Raw genomic sequence first — 10,655 nt, 5'->3', positions numbered from 1 at the left:
GCCAGCCTGCGGCCTCTGTCTACGGGGGCGGGGCGGGGCCTCGGCCAGCTGGAGGTCGCCACGCGCCGCTGGCATCGGATCTGCGCCCGGGCCAGGCGGGCTCGGGATTTTCCGCCTCCGACGTGTTTCCGGCCTTAAAGGCATTCCGCCCTTCCCTTTAAGACGCACCGCCCCCTCTCAGTCACTCCCAAGATGGCGGACCTACTGGGCTCCATCCTGAGCTCCATGGAGAAGCCACCCAGCCTCGGTGACCAGGAGACTCGGCGCAAGGCCCGAGGTGAGGATCCCAAATTCACAACCGCCTTCCTTCGCCCGGTTCTCAGGACCGCACTTTTCCCTCTTTGGACGATGCCGCCTCCTCAACCTTGAAAGACCCCTCACAGGCCCCTTCCGAGACCCTCAGAGTCCCTAAAAGGGCTGCTGACACGCCCGCTGTTCTTAGCGGACAGTGATTGGCTACCTGAAAGATAGCGCCAGCCTCCTGCCTCTTCTCCCGACCCTGGCCTTCCGCAGTCCTTGTTTCCCATTAGCCAACCGGCCCGCCTGTCCGCTGCTGACCTGGTCTGATTGGTAGGGTGCCTCCAATCTGCCGCATTCCTGCCCCGCCCGCCTCTAGCTCTATTTCGATTGGATTTAGGACACGCCCATCTACTCTGCCTTCATCTCCATTGGCTATCTCAACTTGAAGCTCTGCCTCCTAGGCCGTTTCGACCTTCCTTCGGACCCACCCCAGCCTCAGAACTCCCATTGGTTGTTGGGTCCTCTGTGTCTTCTTGCCCCTCCTGCTTGATTTAACCCAGTCCCTTCTGCCTCCTTTCTACAACCTTTTTCCCATCTGTAGCCTTAAATTCCCGAGCTGCCCTGGCGGATCGTAGTGTTGATTGGAGGGATGAGAATGCCCGCCGGGTCCGATTGGCCACTGTCTCCGCTTGCGTTCTCTGAGTAGCTTCCCTGCGGGCGGGCTGGAGTTCGGCGGCCGGCGTAGGGCGCGGCCCGGCGGGGCGGTGGGAGCCTCCACGGAGTTGGTCGTGTTTGGGCTTGGGATGATCCTGGCGGAATGCAGGACCCCAACTCCCAAACCTGCGGACCTTGACCGCGGACGAACCCTGTCCCGGCTCCCCACATGCCCCAGGGGGGCCAGGGCAGGCAGGACGCCTTCCGAGTATTCAAGGGGTGCTGGATGCCTACACTTCGTCTCGTTATTTCCTGAACAACTGTTAGGAGCCAGGGGTACCCCTCAGGGAGGCCACAGTCCGGGGCTGGGGCGCTCATTGATGCAGTGATCACATGGAAGTTTAATAACCAACTTGATAAGTGCTCTGAGAGAAAAATAACTGTGAGAGCGTCCACCTGAGTTTCTCCCCCAGGCTGCAGTGAGCCGAGATCAGAACAGATAATTCTGTAAATGAGAGAGAGAAGCAAAGCGTTACAGGCAGAAGAGTCTATTTGAAATCTCTGAGGAAGGAGGAAGCATGATGGGAACGGGGAACTGGAATTCTGTAATGCTCTGATGACTGACTGTCTAAGTGGGTGATCACCAGCTGCATTGACAGACTAGGAAGCTTAAGTTAGTCACTCGCCTGAGGTCACATGGTTAGTTTGGTAAGTGGCAGAGTTTCAAACCCAGGTATGACTGGGCTTGAAGCCTATGTTCTTGACCATAATCTTATGCCACTTCTCTAGATGCAGAGAAGACTCGAAAACCAGTTAAAGAACAGTCAGTGGGGTCCGGCCTTGTAGCTCACACCTGTAATCCCACCACTTTGGGAGGCTGCGGCGGATGGATCACTTGAGCCCAGGAGTTCAAGATCAGTCTAGGCAACATGGAGAAACCCCGTCTCTACAAAAAAATACAAAAATTGGCCAGGCGCTGTGGCTCACGCCTGTAATCCCAAAACTTTGGGAGGCCGAGGCGGGCGATCATGAGACCAAGAGATCGAGACCATCCTGGCCAACATGGTGAAACCCTGTCTCTACTAAAAATACAAAAATTAGCTGGGCGTGGTGGCGCGTGCCTGTAATCCCAGCTACTTAGGAGGCTGAGGCAGGAGAATCGGTTGAACCCGGGAGGCGGAGGTTGCAGTAAGCCAAGATTGCGCCACTGCACTCCAGCCTGGCGGCAGAGCTAGACTCCGTCTCATAAATAAATAAATAAATAAATAAATGATAACCGGGCTCAGTGGCGCGCTCCTGTGGTCCCAATTCTCCGGAGAATCTTGGGAGAATTCCAAAAGCTGGGAGAATCACTTGAGTCTGGGAGGTTGAGGCTGCAAGTGAGAGGTGATTGCGTCACTGCACTCCAGTCTGGGCAGTGAAATTGAGACTGTTTCCAACAACAAAAAATGAAATTCCCTGATGGTCAGTGAGGGCAGAGGGATGAGAGCTCCTAGGCTGTCAGGCCCTGGGGCTCCAGAGGATAACTGAGCAGTAGATGAACAGGATCCCTGCCCTCCAGGAGCTCATACTATGCTAAAGGAGACAAAAAGTTATGATACGTTAGTTCTGTATGCTATGCTGGGTGTCTGAGCCAAAGGACCTTGGAGCCCAGGGGAAGAAGTAACTCTGACTCATGGTAGATCTCAATGTTTGCAAGAAGAGGAAAAGCATTCCAAGCAGAGGAACATGTGCAAAGGCATGGAGTTATTTTTAAAAAATGGGGAGAGGGCTGGGCACCGTGGCTCATGCCTATAATCCCAGAACTTTGGGAGGCTGAGGCAGGCAGATCACTTGAAGTCAGGAGTTCAAGACTAGCCTGGCCAACATGGTGAAACATCGTCTCTACAAAAAATACAAAAAAATGGCCGGGCGTGGTGGCTCACGCCTATAGTCCTAGCACTTTGGGAGGCTGAGGCGGACAGATGAACTCCGACCTGAGGTCGGGAGTTTGAGACCAGCCTCACCAACATGGAGAAACCCCATCTCTACTAAAAATACAAAAATTAGTCAGGTGTGGTGACGCATGACTGTGATCCTAGCTACTTGGGAGGCTGAGGCAGGAGAATTACTTGAACCCAGGAAGCAGAGGTTGCAGTGAGCCAAGATTGCGCCACTGCACTCCAGCATGGGCAAAGAGAGCGAAACTCCATCTCATAAAAAGAAAAAGAAAAAAAAAAAAATTAGCCAGATGTGGTGGTTCACACCTGTAATCCCAGCTACTTAGGAGGCTGAGGCATGAGAATCGCTGGAACCTGGGAGGCAGAGGTTGCAGAGAACCGAGATCGCGCCACTGCACTCCAGCCTGGGCACAGAGCGAGACTCTGTCTCGAAATAAATAAATAAATAAATAAATAAATAAATAAATAAATAAATGATGGGGAGAGGTTCAGTGCAGCTGGAGAGGATTCAGATCCTGTGGAAGAAGGAGGCCTTAAGGATGTAAAGGATTTGAAATGGCAAAAGAGAGAAAAATTTCAGGCTGAGGAGCAGGAATAGGAAGAAGCATGCACCCAAATCTCAAGAGGTAGTAAAATCACATCGTGGGGAAGACAGGCAAGCATGGAGGGCCCCGGGTTAGAAATTCCTCCTCCTCGGCAGGGCGCGGTGGCTCACGCCTGTAATCCCAGCACTTTGGGAGGCCAAGGCGGGTGGATCAGGAGGTCAGGAGATCGAGACCATCCTAGCTAACATGGTGAAACCCCGTCTCTACTAAAAATACAACAAATTAGCCAGGCGTGGTGGCCGGCGCCTGTAGTCCCAGCTACTCGGAGGCTGAGGTGGGAGAATGGCGTGAACCCGGGAGGCAGAGCTTGCAGTGAGCCGCGATCGCGCCACTGTACTCCAGCCTGTGCGACACAGCGAGACTCCGTCTCAAAAAAAAAAAAAAAGAAAGAAAGAAATTCCTCCTCCTCCTCCAGAGGCAGCATGAAGGAAGAGGAAGAAAGTTAAATAAGACCCTTAGCCAGGCGAGGGGACTCACTGCTGTAATCCCAGCACTTTGGGAGGCTGGTCTTGAACTCCCAGCCTCAAGTGATCCTCCCACCTTGGCCTCTCAAATTGCTTGAGAAGCTTGAGTCTCTGCACCCAGACCTGGCTATTTTTTTTTTTTTTTTTTTACGTTTTCTGTAAAGATGGGGTCTCGGGCATCTTCAGGCAAGAGGCAGGCAGATCTCTTGGGCCCAAGAGTTCAGAAAAAAAAGACCCTTCACAGCTAACCTTGGACTCCCAAAGGAGAAGGGTGTCAGATTATCCATTTCGGCTTTATCCTGTCTGTAGAAGTGGGAAGTGGGGGATTTTACAAAATATAGGAAGTTAAATAATTTCCCCTTTCTGGCCGGGCGCGGTGGCTCAAGCCTGTAATCCTGGCACTTTGGTAGGCCGAGGCAGGCGGATCACAAGGTCAGGAGTTCGAGACCAGCCTGGCCAATATGGTGAAACCGCATCTCTACTAAAAATACAAAAATTAGCTGGGTGTGGTGGCGGGTGCCTATAGTCCCAGCTACTCAGACAGCTGAGGCAGAAGAATCGCTTGAACCCAGGAGGCGGAGGTTGCAGTGAGCCGAGATCATGCCACTGCACTCCAGCCTGGGTGACAAAACGAGGTTCTGTCTCAAAAAAAAAAAAAATTCCCCTTTGCTGTGTAGACAACGAGATGATAGACTCTTTGAGGCCAGGGTCTGAGTCTCTTTTCCTTCCCAGATGCATTATAGTTCTTCTTTTTTTTTTTTTTTGACAGGGTCTTGCTCTGTCACCTAGACCTCTCGGGCTCAAGTGAGCTTCCTACCTCAACCTCCCGAGTAGCTGGGACTACAGGCATGCATCACGATGCCTGACTAATTCTTTATTTTTTGTAGAGACAGGGTCTCACTATATTGCCCACACTGGTCTCGAACTTCTGACCTCAAGCAGTCCTCCCACCTTGGCCTTCCAAAATGCTGGGATTATATACGTAAGCCACCACACTCAGCCCAAACATTTATTTAATGCCCACAATGTACAAAGAACTAACTATAGTCCGGGCATGGTGGCTCACACCTATAATCCCAACACTTTGGAAGGCCAAGGTGGGAGGATTGCTTGAAGCCAGTTGGAGACCAGGCTGGGCAACAAACTGAGACCCCATCTTAACAGAAAACTTAAAAAAAAAAATCCAAGGCTAGGTGCGGAGGCCCAAGCCTCTCAAGCAGTTTGAGAGGCCCAGGTGGGAGGGGTATTTGAAGCTGAGTTCAAGACCAGCCTGGGCCCACACTTATAATCTCAGCACTTTGGGAGGCTGAGGTGGGCAGATCACGAGATCAGGAGTTCGAGACAAGTCTGACCAACATACTGAAACCCCATCTCTACTAAAAATACAAAAATTAGCCAGGTGTGGTGCCACACGCCTGTAGTCCCAGCTGCTTGGGAGGCTGAGGCGGGAGAATCTCTTGAACCTGGGAGGCAGAGGTTGCAGTCAGCCAAGACTGTGCCATTGCACTCCAGCCTGTGTGACAGGGTGAGACTCCGTCTCAAAAAAAAAAAAAAAAAAAACCATCCTGGGCAACGTAGTGAGACCTCATCTCACAAATATTTTTGTTTAATTATTTTTTAAAAAGTAGCTGAGCATGGAGGCACACGGCTGTGGCCCCAGCTACTTGAGAAGCTAAGGTAGGAGGATCCCTTGAGCCAGGGAGGTCTAGGCTGCAGTGAGCTGTGATTGTGCCAGTGCACTCCAGCCTGGGCAATAAAGTGAGATCCTGTCCCAGAAATAAATATATAGGCCGGGTGCAGTGGCTCACGCCTGTAATCCCAGCACTTTGGGAGGCCGAGGTGGGTGGATCACCTGCGCTCAGGAGTTCGAGACCAGCCTGGCCAACATGGGGAAACCCTATCTCTACTAAAAATACAAAAATTAGCTGGGTGTGGTGGTGTGTGCCTGTAATCCCAGCTACTTGGGAGGCTGAGGCAGGAGAATCGCTTGAACCCGGGAGGCGGAGGTTGCAGCAAGCTGAGATCATGCCACTGCACTCCAGCCTGGGTGACAGAGTGAGCCTCCATCTCAAAAATCAATCAATGAATCAATGTTTGTTCATTGGTTTCCCCAGTGGAGTTGGAAAAGGGGGTTAAGCATTATTCTGATCTTTGTCACTTCCACTAAACTGGGAACTCTTGAAGGGCCACATTGTGTCTTAATCATCTCAGTACTTCAGGGTCTCGCCTGGTGCCAGATACAGTAGTCCCTGCTCTCCCTTATCCAAGGTTTTGCTTTCCAAGGTTTTAGTTACCTGCAGCCCGGAACTATTATATACAATAAGATATTTTGAGAGAGAGAGAGAGCACAGCCACAAACTTTTATTTCAGTACATTGTTATAAGTGTTCTATTGTATTATTGTTTTTTTTTCTCTCTCTCTCTTTTTTTTTTTTTTTTCTCTGAGGTGGAGTCTAGCTCTGTCGCCCAGGCTGAAGTGCATTGGCGCCATCTCGGCTCACTGCAAGCTCCGCCTCCCAGGTTCATGCCATTCTCCTGCCTCAGCCTCCCAAGTAGCTGGGATTACAGGCACCCACCACCACGCCTGGCTAATTTTTTGTATATATATATTTTTTAGTAGAGATGGGGTTTCACCGTGTTAGCCAGGATGGTCTCGATCTCATGACCTCATGATCCGCCCACCTCGGCCTCCCAAAGTGCTGGGATTACAGGTGTGAGCCACCGCGCCCAGCCATCTCTCTTTTTTTTTTTTTTTTTTTCTTTTGAGACAGAATTTCACTCTTGTTGCCCAGGCTGGAGTGTAATGGCACGATCTCAGCTCACTGCAACCTCTGCCTCTCAGGTTCAAGAAATTCTCCTGCCTCAGCCTCCCCAGTGGCTGAAATTATAGGTGCCCACCACCACACCTGGCTAATTTTTGTATTTTTAGTAGAGATGGGGTTTCACCATGTTGACTAGGCTGGTCTCGAACTCCTGACCTCAGGTGATCCACCCGCCTTGGCCTCCCAAAGTGCTGGGATATAGGCTTGAGCCACCGTGCCTGGCTTGTTATTCTTAATCTCTTACTGTGCCTAATTTATAAGTTAAACTTTATCATAGCCATGTATGTGTAGAAAAAGACATAGTATATATAAGGGTCAGTACTATCCACAATTTCAGGCATCCACTGAGAGCCCCCGTGGATAAGGGGGACTATTAGGTAGAATAAACATCAATAAATGCTTGATGAATAAACGCTAATCCTACCTTCCCAGCCTGACACTTCCCAGGGGGCACCACACTTCACTTGAAGACTTAGAAACCTTCCCCATCCATGCTTCCAGCCCCGGCTTCATGCTGCCATTTCTCACCCCCAGAACAGGCTGCCCGCCTGAAGAAACTACAAGAGCAAGAGAAACAACAGAAAGTGGAGTTTCGTAAAAGGGTGAGAACAACTGGAGTGATCAAAGGCAGACTCAGGAAGGACTTCCAATAAGTTAAAATTGGAAGGTTGAGGACTCAGTTTTGCTGAAAATGTCTCGAGAGAGGTGATGCCTGGAAGCCAGTGGCATGGAGGCTCGGGAGGGTGCTGGGGAGGCGTAGAAGGGCCGCCAACTCAGCTGGGGAGGGGGGTACTTGGGTGGAGCCATTGTTTCATATCTTGTTCCTTTCCCCTCTCCCAAGATGGAGAAGGAGGTGTCAGATTTCATTCAAGACAGTGGGCAGATCAAGAAAAAGTTTCAGCCAATGAACAAGATCGAGAGGAGCATACTGTGAGTGTCCAGGGGCTGGGGGAAGAAGGAAATGGGTGGCTAGCGGGGCATGAAAGGGCCAGCAGGGGGCTCCTCCAGAGGAGGGCACTAGGCCCGCTCCTGGCTCACGATACTCTTTCCCCTCTGCTGTCCCATCCCAGACATGATGTAGTGGAAGTGGCTGGCCTGACATCCTTCTCCTTTGGGGAAGATGATGACTGTCGCTATGTCATGATCTTCAAAAAGGTAAAAGACCTGAGTTCCTCTTTCTCTCCTCTCCCCTTTGTGGCCTTCTCCCCTCTCCCCGACGAAGGAATGAAATGAAACATTTGTATGGACTCTGACCCCATCATTGTGCCCTTCTCCAGGAGTTTGCACCCTCAGATGAAGAGCTAGACTCCTACCGTCGTGGAGAGGAATGGGATCCCCAGAAGGCTGAGGAGAAGCGGAAGCTGAAGGTGAGCTATGCTTGGCAGCCCTTGGGGCCCAGAAGCCCACCACCTGGGAGGGGTGGGGATTTGGGCTGGGGCCCTGAGCACCAGTGCCCCCACTTTCACCCCTAGGAGCTGGCTCAGAGGCAGGAGGAGGAGGCAGCCCAGCAGGGGCCCGTGGTGGTGAGCCCTGCTAGCGACTACAAGGACAAGTACAGCCACCTCATTGGCAAGGGAGCAGCGAAAGACGCAGCCCACATGCTGCAGGCCAATAAAACCTACGGCTGTGGTGAGGCCACAGTGCAGCCGGGGGTGGCTGGGAGAGGAGCATAGGATGTGGTGGGAGGGCAGTGGAGGCTGAGGTACGGGTTTCTAAGTCCTCCCTACCCTCCTCTCTGCCCCTAGTGCCCGTGGCCAATAAGAGGGACACACGCTCCATTGAAGAGGCTATGAATGAGATCAGAGCCAAGAAGCGTCTGCGGCAGAGTGGGGAAGAGTTGCCACCAACCTCGTAGGCGCCCCGCCCAGCTCCCTTTGATCCCTGGGGCAGGGCAGGGGGCAGGGAGGGACTAGGCTGCTGCTATTAGAACCCATCCTGGAGCCCCACCTCTGAACCGCCTCCTACCAGCTGTCCCGCGGGCTGGGGGAAAACAGGTGTTTGATTTGTCACTGTTGGAGCGTGGATATGTGTGTGGTGTGTGTGTGTTTGTGTGAGAGTGTGAATGCACAGTGGGTATTTAATCTGTATGATTCCCTGTTCTTGGAATTTTCTTCCCCATGGGGCTGGGGTACTTTACATTCAATAAATGCTGTTTAACCCAATATCCTGGTTGGTTTGTGCCCAGAAAGGTGGGTCCTGGAGCCACTGGTAGAGAAGAAGGGGAATAATTTTCAGCTGAACAGCATAAAATTGCTGTTTGTGTAGGTTAAACATGGCCAGATGACACTATCAGAGGTTTTTTGTTTGTTTTGAGACGGAGTCTTTGTTGCCCAGGCTAGAGTGTAGTAGTGTGATCTCGGTTCACTGCAACCTCCGCCTCCAGGGTTCAAGCGATTCTCCTGCCTCAGCCTCCTGAGTAGCTGGGATTACAGGCATGTGCCACCACACCCGGGTAATTTTTTGTGTGTTTAGTAGAGACAGGGTTTCATCATATTGGCCAGGCTGGTCTCTAACTCCCAACCTCAGGTGATCTGCCCACCTCAGCCTCCCAAAGTGCTGGGATTACAAGTGTGAGCCACTGTGCCCAGCCCAGAGGGTTTTATAAGATGCAGTATTTTAAGAGTGCAATCAGAGGCTGGGCACAGTGGCTCACACCTGTAATCCCAGCATTTTAGGAGGCCAAGGCTGGAGGATCACTTGAGGCCAGGAGGTCAAGATCAGCCTGGGCAACATAGTGAGACTTTCTCTCTACAAAATTAAAAAATTGGCCGGGCGCGGTGGCTCACACCTGCAATCCCAGCACTTTGGGAGGCTGAGGCAGGCGGATCATGAGGTCAGGAGATGGAGACCATCCTGGCTAACATGGTGAAACCCCGTCTCTACTAAAAATACAAAAAAATTAGCCGGGCGTGGTGGCGGGCGCCTGTAGTCCCAGCTACTCAGGAGGTTGAGGCAGGAGAATGGCGTGAACCCGGGAGGCAGAGCTTGCAGTGAGCCGAGTCCTGCCACTGCACTCCAGGCTGGGGGACAGAGCAAGACTCTGTCTCAAAAAATAAATAAATAAAAATTAAATTAAATTACATTAAATTTAAAAATTGGCTGGGTGCAGTGACTCACACCTGTACTCCCAGCATTTTGGGAGGCCGAGGCAGGAGAATCACTTGACTCCGGGAGTTTGAGATCAGTCTAGGCCACAAACCTTCTCTACAAAAAGAAAATAAAATATACAAAATTTAAAAATTAGCCATGTGGCCGGGCGCGGTGGCTCAAGCCTGTAATCCCAGCACTTTGGGAGGCCGAGACGGGCGGATCACGAGGTCAGGAGATCAAGACCATCCTGGCTAACCCGGTGAAACCCCGTCTCTACTAAAAAATACAAAAAATCTAGCCGGGCGAGGTGGCGGGCGCCTGTAGTCCCAGCTACTCGGGAGGCTGAGGCAGGAGAATGGCGTGAACCCGGGAGGCGGAGCTTGCAGTGAGCTGAGATCCGGCCACTGCACTCCAGCCTGGGCGACAGAGCGAAACTCCGCCTCAAAAAAAAAAAAAAAAAAAAAAAAAAAAAAAAAATTAGCCATGCATGGTGGTGTGCACTTGTAGTCCCAGCTACTTTGCAGGCTGAGGCAAGAGGATTGCTTGAGCCCAGGAGTTTGAGGCTACAGTGAACTGTGATCGCATCACTGCACTCCTGCCTGGGTGACAGATCCAGAAGCTGGCTCAAAATAAAGATACAAGAGTATAATTGCTGGAGTCAAATACCTTGGCTTTGGATCCTAATCCTGCCAGCTGCCAACCGTTACTTTGGGTAAGGCATTTAACCTTTTGTACCTCAGTTTCCTCACCTGTAAAATAAGGATAATTATGGCAGCTATCTGACAGACCTGTTTGAACAATTGCGCAGGACAATACGTGTCAAATATTTGGAACAGTTTCA

At 51.4% G+C, this 10,655-nt stretch overlaps 1 protein-coding gene across 2 annotated transcripts; it reads left to right on the top strand.

The window, feature by feature from the left end:
- Positions 1-118: 118 nt before the first annotated feature.
- On the top strand, positions 119-8,886 carry SPAG7 (sperm associated antigen 7). 2 transcript variants are annotated; one of them, XM_008009985.3, is made up of 7 exons: positions 119-277; positions 7,259-7,326; positions 7,566-7,654; positions 7,795-7,879; positions 8,002-8,091; positions 8,197-8,353; positions 8,470-8,886. In XM_008009985.3, exons 1-7 carry the CDS (start codon positions 193-195, stop codon positions 8,577-8,579), a joined length of 684 nt encoding a protein of 227 aa, XP_008008176.1. In that variant the 5' UTR covers positions 119-192; the 3' UTR covers positions 8,580-8,886. The 2 variants fall into 2 exon arrangements, with proteins under 2 accessions (XP_008008176.1, XP_037843341.1); XM_037987413.2 differs by having other exon boundaries at positions 189-277; positions 7,157-7,326.
- The last annotated feature ends 1,769 nt before the right edge of the window (positions 8,887-10,655 follow it).

This window comes from Chlorocebus sabaeus, chromosome 16 (assembly GCF_047675955.1).
Source record: "Chlorocebus sabaeus isolate Y175 chromosome 16, mChlSab1.0.hap1, whole genome shotgun sequence".
Taxonomy (NCBI): Eukaryota; Metazoa; Chordata; class Mammalia; order Primates; family Cercopithecidae; genus Chlorocebus; species Chlorocebus sabaeus.
The sequence above is the reverse complement of the archived record's forward strand: the minus strand, read 5'-3'. Positions and strand labels throughout refer to the sequence as shown.